Source organism: Prionailurus viverrinus, chromosome B2, assembly GCF_022837055.1.
Source record: "Prionailurus viverrinus isolate Anna chromosome B2, UM_Priviv_1.0, whole genome shotgun sequence".
In the NCBI taxonomy this organism is placed as follows: Eukaryota; Metazoa; Chordata; class Mammalia; order Carnivora; family Felidae; genus Prionailurus; species Prionailurus viverrinus.
The window spans coordinates 1,345,303-1,363,494 of record NC_062565.1 but is presented as its reverse complement, the minus strand read 5'-3'; the positions used below and the strand labels follow the sequence as shown (position 1 = coordinate 1,363,494).

General features: G+C 54.3%; 1 protein-coding gene across 2 annotated transcripts; it reads right to left on the bottom strand.

Annotated features, from left to right (window-relative positions):
* Positions 1-147: 147 nt before the first annotated feature.
* Positions 148-17,001, bottom strand: TRIM27 (tripartite motif containing 27). 2 transcript variants are annotated; one of them, XM_047858525.1, is made up of 8 exons: positions 16,480-17,001; positions 15,339-15,434; positions 12,691-12,945; positions 6,823-6,845; positions 4,920-5,035; positions 4,756-4,788; positions 3,162-3,188; positions 148-1,731 (listed from the first exon to the last, which is right to left on the bottom strand). In XM_047858525.1, the coding sequence occupies exons 1-8, from the start codon at positions 16,897-16,899 to the stop codon at positions 1,136-1,138; spliced, it is 1,566 nt and encodes a 521-aa protein (XP_047714481.1). In that variant the 5' UTR covers positions 16,900-17,001; the 3' UTR covers positions 148-1,135. The 2 variants fall into 2 exon arrangements, with proteins under 2 accessions (XP_047714481.1, XP_047714482.1); XM_047858526.1 differs by having other exon boundaries at positions 12,691-12,921.
* Positions 17,002-18,192: the final 1,191 nt, after the last annotated feature.

Sequence of the window (18,192 nt, the reverse complement as noted above, 5' to 3'; positions counted from 1 at the left end):
TTGTTTTATCATCCAGGTGGAAGTAAAACATTGGCCAGACCAGGATTCGGACCCATAGGGAACTCACCGCGAGCCAACCCCTTCAACCCCGCCCCAACATCTAGGATTGAACCCAATCCTACCAAGACCCGGAAAGCAACAACAATGTAAACAACATCCATGGTCACTTTATTTTCAAACAGAGGGGCATATACCCAAAGGAAAGGAGGACGAAGAGCCATCGTGGGGGCCTGCTGAAGTGATCTGTTTAGCCTCGTGACCCGACGGCTATGGGGATAGAGCTGCCCCTCAATGGTACACATACTAGAAAGGTCATTCCCCACAGGAAATGGAGAAAAGGAGGCAAAAAGTCAATGAATCCCTGGAATAGTGCCTCAGAATCACTCCAGGGATGGGGTATGACTGACCGTCAGTCCACAAATGGGAGTGTGAGGGGGATCTGGGGACAGTGGATAGTGCTGGCAGGAAATTATCCTGGATGATGTGCACCGGTCAGAATGGAGGGAGCAGACAAAGCCCTCGGAACAGACAGAGGCAAAGAGCACATTGATTAGAACATTATCTCATAACAGAGGTGGCGCCATTTCCCACCGTTACTGTAAAATAACTGTAACTAATCAAAACACAGAGGCCTCTTTAATGGAGTTAATAAAACTACGGCAGAATGGGAACGGGGTAGAGGTACGACTCCCCAAGGAGAACCCGGGATCGAGGGAGCCATGCTGGCAGGGCCCTGTGGTTCCTCTCCAGGTTCTTAAAAAGGAGCCTCAGCCCAGAAAACAGCAAATATCCGTGACCACTTTGTGGGGCCAAAACAGAGGGTGCCGGGCGGAGCCCCGGTGAAGTGTCCCCAGCGGCTCTCCAAGGGCCGTCCACACTCTCTCCCCTCCGGGACGGGCTGAACGGAGGTGGACATCCGGTTTTTGTTTCTGGGCACTCTGGCACGTGTCATTACATCTCACAATTTGCACGGGAAGGGGGAGAGGGTGGAGAACGTGGACACCCCGCGTCCCGCTGCAGGACCTGGGGAGCCTAAGGGCGCCCGGCTGAGACAACAGGAGCGGCGAGGCAGCAAGCCGCCTGCCGCCCGGGGTGGGATCACGGCCGCCAGCCCCGGTGGCCTGAGTTCACCTCCTCAAGGGGAAGTCTCCATGGAATGAATATGGTCGCCAACATGGCCGGAAAACCCATCGATGCCGCTCATGGGGCAGATGATGAGTGGGGCCGCACTCTTCCCCCCCGAGTAGCTCAGGCTGAAGTAGGGCCGCACGGGCCCGCAGAAGGTGGCATGAGAGAAAGTGAAAGTGTGACACCGCTCAGTCACGTTGTAGAAAGACACCTCGCCAGCGTCATAGTCCAAGAAAACCCCCACCCGCTGGAGAGGGGTCCGTAGGGGGAGGGCAGTCATTGGGGAGGTGAGAGCCCAGTACTCTTTCCCGTACCACAAGGACACGGCCCAGAATCCATTCTGGGGGGCCGAGGTCACGCCGCCTTTTCTGCACACCGAGTCTTCACAGACGCCGATGGTCCACTTGGCTTTGTCTCCCACCTCCACCTCCCAGTAGTGCCTCCCAGCGATGAAGCACGGAGAGCCCAAGACACAGGGGAACAGATTGAAGCGCTCGGGGTTGTCAGGTAGGTCCTGTTGCAGGTAGCTGTACCGCACTTGCCGGAGGTTATCGGAGAGGATGAGGCTGGGGTAGGCCGTGTCCGGGTCCAGAGTCACGTCCACTGCACAGACAGAGGGGAGGCGAGGGGCAGGTGAGCCAAGGGCCCGCAGAGCGCCTGGAGGGCTCCTGGCCTCTCCCCCACCTCCCCAAGGGGAGAAGACGAGCGCCCCCTGCAGGCTGCCTTCACCTCAAATTCGTCCCGGACTCAACATCCCCCAAATGACTCTGCATTAGCTCATCACCTTTCCAAGCCCAGATATGTCGAAAGTGCCGAGGTCTTACCTCCATTCTCTTTCTTCTACATCTTAAGCCACATTACCCATTATCGGCTGAATCTCCCAGACAGCTTTTGGGATCCGAGGTATGTGAATAAGGGACTGCAATCCTGTTACCAATTTGCCCGCCTTTCAAATCACTCTTTTGTATCCTTACTCAACCGTGCAAAAAAACCCCAGTCATCTCTTTTTAACGTCCGGTGCAAGACCCACATCTTCATCAAAAAGTTGTTGTTAGCCAGCCGTGCCATCACCCTCTCCCTCCCTTAGGCCCGACATGATTTATCGCCCAAGCCACATCCCTGGGTGCACCTTGCCAACGTGTGGGGACTTCCCGCTTTGAACTGCCAGGGGCTCTCACATGCCTGTCAAATCCTGTTCGGGAGGAAAACTCCAAACCACAGCCCAGGCAGGCTGAAGGACTCCCATGAAAGCTTCATGATGGGCAACCGGGGAGGTGACCTGGGCCCACACTGGGTTCGTGGTTCAACAATCTGTGCACAGTCATCTGTCTGCCATGCCGTGGGTGTGCCTTGAACCTCCCAGCAGACACTAAACTCCAGGGCAGAACAGTGTCTCCTGCTCCTTTGTTCCCTCTACAGCACCCTGCGCGGTGTCAGACAGGGCAGGACACACACAAGGCATGCGCTTAGCACCTGCTGAAACAGTGGAATATGGATCACAGTGGCCAACACCAACGAACGTAGACCTGCTGTGCTCAGAGCACCTGTCTTCCTGAGGGGGGCGGGGGGTGCACATGACTGCAGACAGCACACACCCATGATGTAGTGCCTCTGGGTCCTTGGGACCCAGTCCCCTGACCCTTGGGTGACAGTGACGGTCATGGGGAGGGGGCTTCGTTCAGTTCCCGCCCAGAGATGGGAGGACCCGACATTCCTGGACCCCCAGCTGAGAACAAAAGCCGAGCTCACTAAGTGAGGCTGGGCCGCAGAGCCACAGGGCACAGTGGGAAGGGGGAGAGGCTTCTCAAGCTCCTGGCCTCCACTTCCTCCACTGGCTTCAGCTTTGGGGCATTTTAGGAAGCAAACACGTTGCAAACACATAGAGACAATGGTTTTTATCTGGTTGTGTTTATCACTTTTACACACATAACCTGAAGAGCCCAAATTTAGGCAGTTTCTCAAATCATTCACGACAGTAGTTTGGGCTTTAGGGTTTTTACCCGTTTCCATACAGTTTTGTCTCCATCACCTACCTGAGTATAACTGAGCCTCTCTCAATTCTGAAAGAACAAGAGAGAAGAAGTTATGGACATCATGTGAGTATTTCCAAGAAATGCCTAACAGAAGGGGCTCTGGTCACCATCACCATGAAGCCGTGGCCTCATTACACAGCCCAGAATCCCTGCTGCCATCATGCATAGAGTTCTCTACATGGCACGTGACTCCATCGTTCAAGCAAGAATCCGAGGGGAAGGGGGGCTGGGAACTGTGGGTGGGAAGGATAACCATGTGCCTGAGGCTGGTAGCAAATGGGGCCAAACTGAGCCAAGATCAAGGACCCCACCCCAAAGTGGGCCAGCTGGCTCTGCAGGCGGAAACTCGGTTCCATGTTCACACAGTACAGAATTCTTGGCTTCCACAAGCCGCCTCTGCTCGAGGGGCTGCGTGACAGCCGCTACCGTGCTGGGAAAACAGGACCACTCACTTGAAAGGCACTTCCCAGTGGACAAAGCATGTTCACAAATGAGCTCTCACGAGCCTTTTAAGTGGCAGGAGAGCCACAGCAAGGAAGGTCTGGTCTGCACTGACCACTGAACTGACCACTTCTGGGATCATCCAGTCTCTGGTAGAGTTTCTCCCTATCTGTCTGCTTGTGGAAGACATTGGGTGTCCCCTACCTAAGTGTTGCTAAGATGCCAAAAGAGTGTGTATCTGAAAAGATAAAATGCAAACAAGGTCTTAGCATACGTCACACAGGAAACCACCAGAGATTATGGGGATCTGTAAGCTGTAATAAACAAGAAAAGGGTTCACTTCCATCTAAGGGTTTCGGATCCCACAAGACCACCTAGGAACTTTAGCATTTAGGATAAACTCAACTCCTAACTGAATGTGGCTCGTGACCAGAAAATTTTACATTTAAAGGGGCTTCTCTTAAATACCTAAAACACTTTATCTAATAAACAAAAATACAGGATTTATCATGTGTCAGGCCCCATTCCAAAGGCTTTAGAAATGGTAACTAACTTAGTTCTACAGCCTTGTGAGGTGAGAACTACTTTCCTCACGTTACAGACAAGGAAACTACAGTGTGGAATCCTTCCTAAGCGCCAGAGCTGGGCCCTGGGTGGCCTGACTCCTGAAACCCTGTTCCTGCAATTGCCCTGCAGGCGCCGCGTGACACCCCCCCCCCCCCCCCCCCCCCCCCCCCGTCCTGGTCAGCACCAGTGCCCACGGGCAGAAGTTATAATGTTTGTTAAATACCGGCTCACATCAAGTACAACTGGCATAGTTTCTGTTCATTCTTTTTCTCAAATTAAAAAAAAAAAAAAAAAAATTATTAAATGGGACACCTGGGTGGCTCAGTCGGTTAAGCATCCGACTTGGGCTCAGGTCATGATCTCTGGTCTGTGAGTTCAAGCCCCGTGTGGGGATCTGTGCTGACAGGTCAGAAACTGGAGCCTGCTTCGGAATCTGTGTCTCCCTCTCTCTCTGCCCACCCCTGCTCGTGCTCTGTCTCTCATTCTCTCAAAAATAAACAAACATTAAAACAAAATTTTTTTTAAGTAGATGTTCATCTTCCCAGGAAACTTCAACATCAAAAGCCCAGTAAATGTACGTATTTACCTTGGATTTTCTCCATATCCGACTGCATTTTTTCTAAGGGGAGAAAAGGAGACATTCAGTTTGCATCCCACAGCTGGCTGGAATATCGATCTTCCCCTCAGGCAATATGCAGATGTTCAGAGCATGAATCCATTTCCCCCACTGGATCTCTCTGCTTGCATTACCTGTGAACTGCTTCAGACTCTCTGTCAAGAACAGACATTTTTGTGCAAAAATGTGGATTTTCTCTTGCAGATCTGGAGGTGTGATCCACGGTTCAGGGATCCGGATTCTTTCAGCTCTAAGTTAAGAAAACAAAACAAAACAATGAGTAAGTACGTCCCCCAACCCCACAACTTCAGGATCCCAGACAAAGCCTGGGATACATTGGCAAACGGTCTTTAAAAGCAGCCACCACAACTCTTTCCCTGCTCCCCTCCTAGACTGTGATCCTCTCGACAAGAGCAGAAGAAACATCTTGCTCATTCCAAACCCCCCATAGCACGTAGCTCAGGGATTTTCAAATGGCCTGTCCTCAGGAAGGTTCACCTGAACTGAACATAAGGCTGACTTTGCCAGAAAGCACCAGATTCCATCCAAGACCTGAGCTTCACGTTGGACAATGACCCAGTGCCCTCAGGTTCCCAAACACGGGGAGAACATCTTCAGAGAGGTGCCCGCTCTGCTCCCTGCTTGTGGGGGTTGGGGGGTGGTGGGTCTGTGGTGAAAACCGATTGCCAACTGCCTCCCGGATACCCCTTCTCCCATGTTCTGAGCTTTCCTGGGTTCCTGGCTGCCCGGTCTAGATGTGACCTTGTGGCTGAGTTCTGACCAATGAGACGGAAGAAGGGTCTTGTGCCCATTGAGAAGCCTGCTTTAAGAGGAGTGTGGCTGGCTAGCGCTCCAGCAACCACCTTAGACTGTAAGATCCAGGACCACAACTCGGGCACCGCAGAAGAGCGAAGGCAAGGAAACCAGCAGACGAGCCCCGGGCCACCTACCTGCACGTCTCTTACACGGCGACACACGTTGTATCATGTGTAAGCCCTAAGCCAATGAGATATTGGGTTCCCTACTTCCCGTGGCCAAACCCAAACACGAACGTCACGAGGTGCTGGGCTCTGAAGGACCTGCTTTCCCTAGGTTGGGCCAGGATGGACCGTGGCACCAAACAGCACAAGCAACAAGTAAGGGCCGTAATCACCGGGGCCACGTGGCTGGGACTGGACGCGTTCTAACCCGTCTCCTCAAAACCAGCAATTTTACCAACATAATTCTATCCACATGGCCTCCCAGCCAAGTCACTCCACGGACGCACGAGGCCCTGCCCCAGCTATTGGAGTGCTCCCTCAGGGCCCGAGTGCTCCCTCACAGCTCTTGAGTGCTCCCTCATGAGGCTCCGAAGTGCTCCCTCAGGGTCCCTGGGGAGTGCTCCCTCACAGCCCAGCTGCAGCCCCCCAGAGGTTTTCACCATTCAGCATGTCAAGCAGCTTCAGCGTCCGGCTCCTTCAAAGTCAGTCTCTGCCCCTGCACCAAACAGCGTGTCCCCGAGGCCCAGCCCACTGGCCCTCACTGTCTGCCCGGCAAACACCTGCCCACACGGGGGTGCCCCTGCTCCTTCCTGGCCCGGCATCCAGGGAGCTCTCCCTCACTCCCCATTGCAGACACAGCCCAGGAGTAATGAGGACAAGGCCGGGATCCCCGGAACGGGGCAGTAATTATGTAACCCTGAGCCACTCTCTTCTCCCCATCATGGAACCAGGAGGGGTGTCGGGGACAGGACTCTGCAACCCGTAAGAAGTGACTGGGCCCCTGGGAGCCTTCACTAGGTCCCCAGACGTGTCCTCACAAACCACAAGCACAATTCCATCCTTCACCCTCACAATTTGTCAGTAATTCCTGAGTTTTACTGAGAAGATCCATGGTCCATGTGGCTCTCTGCACACAGTGACTCAGTCCAGAGACGGGCAGGACATGTCACTTGGGGAAGATATTCTTCCGAGGCTCTGGGCTCCTTTCGGGACTTAGGAGTGTGAGGGACACGCCATCCTGCACTCGATTGGACACTGGGGGGAGAGAACACTGTACCTGCTCAACGTGTCCCCGATGTCCTACGAGAGAAAGGAGAAGGGTAACTGTGAGAAGTTGTAACTTCGCTTTTCTTTTTTTTTTTTTTTTTCATAATTCCAATTAATGATCCAACAGCCTGATGTGGGGAAGATACTGTCGTGACTTCCCATTTTATTTTTTTAATTTTTTTTTTTTCTCAACGTTTATTTATTTTTGGGACAGAGAGAGACAGAGCATGAACGGGGGAGGGGCAGAGAGAGAGGGAGACACAGAATCGGAAACAGGCTCCAGGCTCTGAGCCATCAGCCCAGAGCCTGACGCGGGGCTCGAACTCACAGACCGCGAGATCGTGACCTGGCTGAAGTCGGACGCTTAACTGACTGCACCACCCAGGCGCCCCGAGAATGAGCCGGGGAGGGGCAGAGAGAGAGGGAGACACAGAATCTGAAGCAGGCTCCAGGCTCCATGCTGGTAGCACAGAGCCCAATGCGGGGCTTGAACCCACGAACCGTGAGATCATGACCTGAGCCTAAGGCAGACGCTTAACCAACTGAGCCACCCAGGCACCCCTAATCATCTTTTTTTTTTTTTTTTTTAAGTTTATTGACTTATTTTGAGAGAGAAAGTGCAAGTGGGGAGGGGCAGAGAGAGGGAGGCACAGAATCCGAAGCAGCTCCAGGCTCCGAGCTGTCAGCACAGAGCCCGACGCAGGGCTCGAACCCAGGAACCAGGAGATCATGACCTGAGCCGAAGTCAGACACTCAACTGAGCCACCCAGGCGCCCCAACTGTTCATCTTAACAAAGTTCCTCACAGCTAGTCCCCTCCCCCTAGTAACCCAGGACCATTTGCCGCATTCAGCTATCCTGACACTACCTTCCATCTGGAGTGGCTCCCCAGCATTGCTTTCACGACACTGACCCTGGTTGTTACGCCAGAATGTCGCCCGTCCTTTGTAGTCTTTCAGACACTCCCCTCATGATTAAATCCAGGCTGTATCCCCTTGAGGAGTGTATGGTGCATCCTCCTAAAGACACATGATATTCCCTGGCCCCTTACTGGCGATATTTTGATCACTGGCTAGGTACTGTGTTTCCTCTTGTAACTAGCAAGCAATGTGAAAGTGATACTTTGAAATTGTGTTACTATTCCCATCTTTCTCAAACTTCCTCCCTTAGATTTAACATCCACTGATAACGACTGTCTGAATTAACTTCTATGATGGTTGTTAACTGGTCCTTTTCTAGCTTCAAAGTTCATTTTATTTTTTACATGTTTGTTTATTTTTGAGAGAAAGAGTGCGAGTGGGGGAGGGGTAGAGAGAGAGAGAAACAGAGGATCTGAAGTGGGCTCTGTGCTGACAGCAGCGAGCGGGACGCGGGGCCCAAACTCACAAACCTGAGATCATGACCTGAGATGAAGCCGGACACTCAACCAACTGAGCCACCCAGGCGCCCCCCAAATTCCTCCCATATCACTTAATCGACATTCTCCTGGAAAGAGTAGTTTCCTCCTATTTATTATTAGTATGGGACTCATATATTCTTACTTTAATAGGCTATAATCCATCACTGTTCTTATTTATTTTGGTGCTAAAAACTGAGACTTGGCCAGAGTCTCTGTCACTTTTTTACCCTATCCCTTTCCATCCATTTCCCCCACCTGGTTTATCCTTCCATGGTTTCCTCTGCAAAAATAAGCAGATACATGATTTTCAATTACCTTTTTTCTTCCACAGAAAGTAGCATATGCTGCATTTTGCGCTTTTTCACTTAACACATTCCTGGACACACTGCATCAGTGCATGGGTCTCATGGGTATCTTCCTTCCTCTTCCCTACAGCTGCCTACTATCCCATCGCGTGTACACATGCAGAATTGATTCAGCCAGTCTCAGTCTGGAAGGTGGGTTTTTCCCAGGACTTTGCTATTACAATATTACATCATGTAACTTTGTGTGTATGCATTTTTGTACCTATTTTCATACTTAGGTAAATTCCTGCAAGGACCCTTGGTACAGGTCTAATTGCACACATACTTTGTTAAATACTGCCAAACACTTGGTCTTCCCACCAGCATAGGAGTTCTCTCTCCCACATCTTTGCTAACAGCATATCGAATTAGGAAAATTTTGCTACTCTGGGAGCACCTGGCTGTCTCCGTCGGTTAAGCATCCGATTCTTGGTTTCCGTTCAGGTCATGTTCTCATAATTTGGGAGTTCGAGCCCTGCATCAGGCTCTGTGCTGACAGCTGAGAGCCTGGAGACTGTCGGATTCTGTGTCTCCTTCTCTCTCTCTGCCCCTCCCCCGCTTGTGCTGTCTCTATCAAAAATAAATGAACATTGGGGCGCCTGGGTGGCGCAGTCGGTTAAGCGTCCGACTTCAGCCAGGTCACGATCTCGCAGTCCGGGAGTTCGAGCCCCGCGTCAGGCTCTGGGCTGATGGCTCAGAGCCTGGAGCCTGTTTCCGATTCTGTGTCTCCCTCTCTCTCTGCCCCTCCCCCGTTCATGCTCTGTCTCTCTCTGTCCCAAAAATAAATAAACGTTGAAAAAAAAAATTTTTTTTTTAAAAAATAAATGAACATTAAAATAAAACATTTTAGGGGCGCCTGGGTGGCTCAGTTGGTGGGGCGTCCAACTTCAGCTCAGGTCATGACCTCTCCCCCGCTTGTGCTGTCTCTATCAAAAATAAATGAACATTAAAATAAAACATTTTAGGGGCGCCTGGGTGGCTCAGTTGGTGGGGCGTCCAACTTCAGCTCAGGTCATGACCTCGCGGTTTGTGAGTTCGAGCCCCGCGTTGGGCTCTGTGCTGACGGCTTGGAGCCTGGAGCCTGCTTCAGATTCTGTGTCTCCCTCTCTGGTCCTCCTCTACTCACACTCTGTCTCTCTCTCTCTCTCAAAAATAAACATAAAAAAAAGTTAATAAAATAAACAAAACATTTTAAAAATTGTGAGAAAACAAACAAAAGCCTCCAATACAATGTTAAGTAGAGGCAGGCAACAGCGGGCATCTTGTCCTGTCCCTGACCTCACGGGGAATGCTTCTAACAATTCCCTGTGAAGTAAGATTCAGCCCACTTTTCCCATGCTGTCCACCGTAGCCACTCTGGTCGTGATCAAGACCCTCTCCCTCCTCCATGTCCACGGCCCTTTTCTTCAACAGATCCATCCTTTCAAAAATGTCCTCGCAAGTATCATCGGCCTTAAGTAATGATAATTTTTAAAACGCCGAGCGCTCACTTTGGCAGCACATCCACTCAGACCGGAACGTGGCCCCTGATCACATGATGCAACCAGGAGGGAAGCGAGTCAGGCGCTGCCGTTCAGAGCGCCATTCACAATCGCCAAACGTCCGCCAACTCACGGACGGAATACCACACGAGGAAACATAACACGCTGCGTATCCGCACAGTGGAACGTTACCCAGCCGCGAAAGCAAATGTAGCACTGACACAGCTGAACCGAGAATAAGGTTTGTGAGTGAAAGGAGTCAGACAAAAGGCCTCCGGGTGCCGGACTCTAACAGGCAAACCCATGAGACACGGTCGCCAGTGGGTAGAACCGAGTGACTGTTCAACGGATGGATACAAGGTTTCCTTCTGAGATGATGAAAGCCTTCCCGAACTACAGAGTTGTGATGATCGAACAATACTGTGAGTTTACTAAATACTGCTGAATGTACACTTTTTTTTTTTTTTGAGAGTGAGTGCAAGCAGTGGAGGAGGAGGAGGAGGGGAGAGAGAAAGAGATAAAGAGAGAAAGAGAGAAAGAGAGAGAGAGAGAGAGAGAGAGAGAGAGAATCCCAAGCAGGCTCCACACTCAGCCTGATAGAGGGCTTGATCCTATGACCCAGAGATCATGATCTGAGCTGAAACCAAGAGTCAGATCCTTGACCAACTGAGCCACCCATGTGCCCCCATGAGTCCTACACTCGGAAGTGGTTGAAATGGGGGCACCTGGGTGACTCTGTTAAGCTCAGGTCATGATCTCATGGTCCGTGGGTTCGAGCCCTGCGTCGGGCTCTGTGCTGAAAGCTCAGAGCCTGGACCCTGCTTCGGATTCTGTGGTTCTCTCTCTCTGCCCGTCCTCCACTCACACTCTGTCTCTCTCTCAAAAATAAATACACATTAAAAATAAAAAAAACTAAAAAAAAAAAGAAATGGTTGAAATGATGAACTTATGTAAATTTTCTCCCAATAAAACGAAAAAAACCTCTCCACTCCACCTTATAAAGCCCTAATCCTGGATACACGCAAATTCCAACTTCCCCTGGGCCTGTACCCCAGCAGTCGTGGTCTCAGAGAAATGTCACACGACAGGGCAGACTGGCCCCAGTATAAACTGACGTTCCCTGACCGAGTGACCCTCCCATGTCTCACAAAGCACCTGGTCTTCCCAGACTCTGAAACAATTATTTAAAACCTTCCCCCCATTCTCCAAAGCCCACATTTTCCCAAACTCCTGCTCGGTAACAATAGAGGATCCTGCTTTCCAAAGTCAAGAGAACAAGAGACACCAGGGTCGCCTGCCCAGCCTCACCCTGCCTGCATCCTCCCCTCACCCTCCTGTCCCCCTAAAGATCTTCCTGAACTAACTCCTATGCACACATCGGTCCTCCTTCCCTTCTGCCCTCCCTCTCAGGCAGACAGCCGTGATTTACAGCCTCAGTGATGTTCCCGACCCGCATCCTTACAGCAGACTCTGCTTGTTTACCTCGTTTCTTTAAGCATCCCCTCCCTGCAAAGCCCCACGACCCCACCCCACCTCCGAGTACTTTCTTGCCTCTCCTCATGGTCTTACTCCTCGACATACTCACCCGCCCCTGTGGTGTCCCTCACCCTGCCAGTGACCACTGTCCCCAACGTGGGTCCTGCCCCACACTGTCCAGTGTTCCTACAGAAGAGCATCTGTGGTGCCCACAGCTTTAAACCAAGTGGATGTCAGCCCTCGACTGCGTGGGACCCTGCTGTCCCCCTCCCTCCTCCTGGTCACGTTCTGCCACACACGCTGGCCACGTGTTCCCTCTGCAAAGTCCTCCTTTGCTCCCTGGCGATGAAATACCGGTGCTCATTAAGGTTCAAGGCTAGGCCTTCTTATCCTAAAGCAGGAGTCAGACACTAGCTCTCAAAGGCCACACGGCACGCTGTTCTGCTTTTGCGAGCCGTGTGGGTCTCACAGGTGCACCCTCTGCTCTGGCAGTGGAAAAGCAACAATGCACTGTGTGGCTTCGTGCCGACAGCACGCACACGACGGAGTTAGAATTTTATATAATTTCACGCTCCACAAAATAAAACTCTGATGGTTTCCAATCACTTACAAGTGTAAAAACCACACTGGGCCCGCAGGCCACAGAAAAACAGGAGGGGAGCACTTTGCTGACCCTTGACCTGGGCCATCATCTCCCTTTTAACGGCGTTTATCAACATCTCTTCTATCGCTGTTCACTCCTTTGTTGTCCGACCTCCACACGAGATGAATTTCAGCAGAGCCCCTGCACCATTCACCCCGTGCCTGGACCAGGGCCTGACCCAGAGCAGACTATCCACACGCACAGAGTGAACACCAGCTCTGTCCTGGTCTGGCTGGGTTGGGGGGCCACCCAGCCGTATCACAGGCCCTACCCCAGGCTCGACTCCCAGGGCGGCTTGGGCCAATGGCCCCGGCTCCAGTGCCGACCGTTTGCTGGCTGTGCCCACACGTGTGTGCACGTGAAAATGACGAGATACTGCACGGAGGTGGTCTTTACAGGGCATGTGGGCCCAAGCCCTCCTTCCACCAGGAGATCGGGTCACTGAGGCCCAGAGAAGCCAAGAACCTTGCCTGTGATCACAGCACTTGTCCACTGAGCTCCCTGCGGGCCGTGTGGACAGGTGCGCTGACGCTTACCTGCAGTAGCTCCCTGGTGGGCTGCTGCTGCTTCTCCTCCAGCTGGGCAATCAGGCCACTCAAGTGGGAGATGTTGCAGGAGAACTGGGTGATGGCGCCATTGATGCTGTTGTAGATGGCCAGGTCCAGCTCCTCCAGACGGGCCAGGAGGCGGTACTCATGTTCCTTCAAGGAGTGATAGAGCTGCTCAAACTCCCAGACGATCTTCTCCCTCTCCATCTGGGTCAGGCTCTGCGCAGGGGACAGGCAGGGGCACTGAGGAGAGGGAAGGCTCACTTCTAGTGCCCTCTGTGTTTGTCCTGGACTGTCAGCGCCACCCCCCCCCCCCCCATCATCCCATCCCAGTGTTCTCGCGGAGCACACGCAGTGACAGAGAAGCCACAGAAGGTAAGAGAGGAGAACATACCTGCCTGGCAGGGGGCTGGGAGGCATGAAAGACTGCCAGGAAGTGACGGGTCAGGTACGGGGGACGGACTGGAACACTTATTCCTTGCATCGTGACCGTGGCCACGTCACTGAGGCCCTTCCCATGTCACCCGTACCTTCTTTCTGTCCTTCAGGGGTGTTCATCAACTACCCCCTCCCTGGCTCTGGGTGTGTTCCCTCCTGGTGCAGACCTGTTTGCCAAAGCCAGTCCACCCTCCCTTCTCTACCCCACCTCCCAATGACAGGCCTCCCTTAAAGCTCTCTGCTCAACTCCCTTTGTTTACTCCTGTGGAATAGTTTTATTGGGACACAACCACACCCATCGTTCACATATTGTACTTAGCTGTCGTCAAGTTACAAGAGTTGAGCAGTTGTGACAGAGATGATGCGGCCCACAGAGCCAAAAATACTTAGTATCTGGCCCTTTACAGAAGCTTTCTAAGCCAGACTCCTGAGGATATCCCTTCGTGAAGCATCCGACTAACCGCCATTCCTAAGCACTCACTGTGGGACAGTGATGCTCACACACTTGTTTTAAATCCTTCCCACAAGGTCACACCTCTCCTTAGCTACACTGAGTTTTTTAAAGATATAAAGGATACAATGTAATCTTAGAAATGGAAAATTAAAGCTGAAAGAGACCTTAAAGGGCAACTGACTCAGTGCTTCTCAAAGGGGTTGTTACTGGCACTCTGGTGGGGGGACAAGTTTGCCTGGCATGACCCTGTTCTCCCATTGCAGGACATTCAGGATCTCTGCCCTCCCCTCCCCAGTCACTCAGTTCCTCAAGTGACAACCAAACCACACAGCACTGGAGGGAAGGAGCGAGCAGTACCAGCCTTGCTGAAAAACCACGAGGCCAGCCTGCCCATTTCACAGAGGAGCAGACCGGTCCAGGGAGGGCGTATCACTCTCTCCATCTACCCAACTGGCTAGTGTCAGGGCCAAGAAGCATGTGCAAGAGTCCTGGTTCTCAGAGATGGGTCTTCCTCCCCTCTGACAACCGTCCCCCAGGGGACACAATGGCTGTGTGCATGGTGACTTGAGTCCACTCAGGCTCACTAGGACACTCTCCATCCGTCAGAACTATTTTCAAGCAAGGGGAGCTGAGGTCTCGGAGGATTGTGTGGGCAGAGGAAACGGCGGTGTCTGAAGGCATCCTGAGAAGTTCCCTGTCCAGGACTGGCAAAATTTCACAAGATGGTGCCAGACTCTACTAGTCTAAGACTTGCCTTTCAGATGTGAGCACCTCTAGGGAATTTCTTAAAAAAAATTTTTTTTAATTGTTTTATGTATTTTTGAAAGAGAGACACAGAGTGAGCAGGGACAGGCAAAGAGAGAGGGAGACACAGAATCTGAAGCAGGCTCCAGGCTCCAAGCTGTCGGCACGGAGCCCGACACGGGGCTCAAACCGACACACTGCGAGATCACGACCTGAGCCAAAGTCGGACGCTTAACCGACGGAGCCACCCAGGCACCCCAAGGGAATTTCTAGTATTTTATTTACTATTTTAAAAAATTACTCAAGCACCTACATGGTGGATATAGAAGTATATATCGTAAAAGTCTATGGGGGCACCTGGTTTGCTCCGTCGGTTAAGCAACTTCAGCTCAGGTCACGATCTCACCGTTTGTGAGTTCGAGCCCCGAGCCCACAATGGGCTCTGACAGCTTGGGGCCTGGAGCCTGCTTCTGATTCCGTGTCTCGCTCTCCCTGTGACCTTCCCCTGCTTGTGCTCTGTCTCAAAAATAAGTAAATATTAAAAAAAAAAAAAAAAGTCTGTACTTCTAGTTTATTTTGTTTTGGCTGTTAAAAAATAAACACACACACACACACACACATCTCGATCACAAATTAGGACATCAGTCACTTGCTGAGGCCACTTCATAAGCCACTGTCAGCAGAATGGCACCAAAGGAAGCTAACCATGGCCAAGAATTTCACGTGTATCAGTGTCGTCAAGGATCAACCCCATGTACACAAAACTAACAGGTTACACTTTTGATAGGTCAGATCTCCAGGGGTCCCAACCTCAGCTCTTCCCAAGTGTGGGGAACCCCTCGGTTCTCCAGGTGAGTCCCCAACTGCCATGTGGGGTTGTTTCATCTGCATCCAGAAGTTCTGGATGACTTGACTGGATATGTTAAGGGAAGTAACAGCCTCACACGCGACAGAGTGAGCAGCAGTGGCGATACTAGCAGTGAATCCCAAGTTCCCTTACCAAGAGTTCAGCTCGGGCCTGCTCCCCCTGTGCCCGACGCCTCTTCTTTAAGTCTTTCACTCTTTTCAGATGGTCCAGCTGGTTCTGGATTTGCTCCTGGCAAAAGCAAAAAGTTGCACAGTTGGAAATTAGGCAGACCTCAGCATGGCCATTGTGCCTATTACCCACGCGAGACCATATTCCCTGGTTAGAGCCTGTCCTGGGACCGCACCGCCATCCCCAGGGCACAGGGGTCACTCCTCTCTTCGGCAGTCAGCGTGTGTGTCTTAAACCTGCGGGGGGCCTGCCTATCCCAGGAAGGCATCCTTCAGCGAAAAGGTGAGTGGAGGCTTAGGGGTAAGCGGGGGCTCTTCCGAGGCGCACACGGAGAAAATGCCCTGACCACTACCTTCGCAGCCTCCTCGAAGGTTATCACCAGCCTAAAATAATGTACCTGAAAGCATGTACCTTAAAGGCTACGTGACTAATTATGCATGAATGTAGTCACTTTCACCTACACACACAGGCCATTGCTCGTGTGCCTTTCCCGCAGCCCTCAAACACACGGACAACAGCACATGCGTTCCCCACACATAGCCTGACAACTGTCACACTCAACACTCTGTTTCCATGTGGCTGTTTGGCTGTGCCAGCGTGCTGGCTCGACGCTTCACAAGGGCCACCCACTCGTGCTGTTTCGTTCAACCTTCATAGTAGCTGCTAACTCCGGAGCCTCGGGGCTCTTAACTGCCTCCAGCAGGAAAGGACCCCGCTGCCTTCCGTGAGCTTCCAGAACAGGCCGGAGCCCAGGCCAGGGCCGGGGAAACGCGCGCAGACGGAGGCACGCGCACCTGCGGGACGCGAGCACCTGCCGGTCACCGTGCGCGTGTGCTCCGCGCGAGCGATCCGTGTGCGGAGCGCGCGGTCTGACGCGCATCCTGCGCTCGGTCCAGGGAGGGGGGGCGGGTCTCCGCGGGGAAGTGCCCGGGGGTGGGGGGGACCGGGAGACCCCCGGCTTCCCCCGCACGCGGGCGCCGGGGCTCCGCGGAGGAAATGACGGCTGCGGCGCCCGCGTCCGGCTCAGCCATTTTCTAGGCGGGGAGGAGGAAGCCCCCCGCCCCCGCCCCCGCCCGCCTTTGTCCGCGCGCCGCGCGGCCCTCACCTTGAAGCCCTCCACCGCCTCCTCGAGCGGCAGCACGCTGTGGCCGCGGTGCTCGCGGGAGCGGTCGCACACCACGCAGATGGGCATCTGGTCCTCCTCGCAGTACAGCTTGAGCGGCTCGCGGTGCTTCTCGCACGCGCCCATCTCGCCGCCGGGCCCCGACGGCCGCTCGGTGCGCAGCTGCTTCACCAGCTGGGTCACGTTGGCCAGGTGCCGGTTGGGCCGCATGTGGCGCTGCGGGAAGGTCTCCCGGCACTGCGGGCACGACACGTCGGTCTCCGCCGCGCCCCAGCAGCGGGTGAGGCACGCGCAGCAGATGTTGTGGCCGCAATCGAGCATCATGGGCTCGGCGAAGTACTGCAGGCACACGGGGCAGCTGGTCTCCTGCTGCAGGCACTCGGCCACGCTCCCGGAGGCCATGGCGCGGCCCCACTCCCGCTTCCGGGCGGCGCCTCCCGGGCCGGGACCCCGGGGCGCGCGCGCGCTGGGCCTCCCCCGCCTGCGCCGCGCCCTCCCTGCGCCGCGGCGCGCCCCCGGGGCCGAGCGGGCGTGGGGCCGGGGGGCCGGAAGGCGGGGGGGGGGGCGGGGGTCCCGCGGCTGCGCGAGGGGCGGGGGGGGGGGCCGCCGAGGGGCGCCGCGGGCCGGACTCGCGCGGCCGGCGCTCGGGGCGCGCAGGACGACGTGGCCGCGTCCGAGCGGATCCCGGCGCGAGCGGAAGGGGCGGCCCGGGGGCGGGGTTTGGGCCGGGATCCCGCGCGCCTTCACCGCCCCGGGTCCGTGCGCGCCTCGCCTCCCGCGGCCCCGGGCCTGGATCGCCCCCACACACCTCTCCGGGCCTGGACCTCCCTACCCATCCACCTCCCTCCCCATCCACCTTCCCGGGCCTGGAGCTCCCCCCACTTCCCTGAGCCTGGACACACCTACCCGGGCCTGGACCCCCCTCCACCTCCCGGGGCCTAGTCCCCCCTCCCCCCAGGCCTGGACCCCGCCTCCACCTCCCCGGGCCTGGACACCCACCCCCGCATCTCCCCGAGCCTGGACCTCCACCCACCTCCCCGCGTTTGGACCCCACCACCACCACCTCCCCAGCCCTGGACCGCCCCTCCACCTCCCCGGGCCCGGACCTCCCCTCCCTGAGCCTGGATTCCCCCCACCTTCACCCGGGCTTTGCTCAGGGTCCCTGCCCGGCCCCCGGCCTCAGCCTAGTTGTGGGGGGCGGGGGTGGGGGGTGGGGTTGGCGAGGACAGTTGTGGCGTTTCCAGGAGGCTGGAGCATGCGAGCAGCCGGAACCCTCGCAATTTTGTTTCCAGAAAGGAAGTCTTACCTGTGTGCTGGCAACATTTCTGTAACACAGAATCAGACCCATGCCCCTCGGCTCCTTCCCACTGTTCCCAAGCCAGCGGGTTTACCGCCAGAGCCTCAGCATCCTCTCCGGAGAAATGGGAATGATCACGACAGCCCAACAAGGAGGGAGCCCACCCCGTTTAGTGTTTTAGCCATAAGGGTGTTTATCCATTACACCGAAAGTGCTCACCGGGCACAGAATCGGCTAGAAACCCGCAAGCCTGCCCCTTCCTGGTCACCACTGGACAAGGGCGCCCACCTTGGGATTTCCTGGTCTCCTTTGCTGTTTCCTCACTACTGTCCTCATCCTCTTGGTTTCATTCAATCCGGACAGTCTCGCCTTGCTTTCTCTCTCTACAGACCTCTCTT

Coding starts and splice junctions, on each gene's coding strand:
- TRIM27 (XM_047858525.1), bottom strand. CDS start 16,899: ATGGCCTCCGGGAGCGTGGCCGAGTGCCTGCAGCAGGAGACCAGCTGC. Junction 12,946..15,338: donor AGGCCCGAGCTGAACTCTTG/GTAAGGGAACTT, acceptor CCCTCTCCTCAG/TGCCCCTGCCTGTCCCCTGC. Junction 4,789..4,919: donor GAGTCTGAAGCAGTTCACAG/GTAATGCAAGCA, acceptor TTCTCCCCTTAG/AAAAAATGCAGTCGGATATG.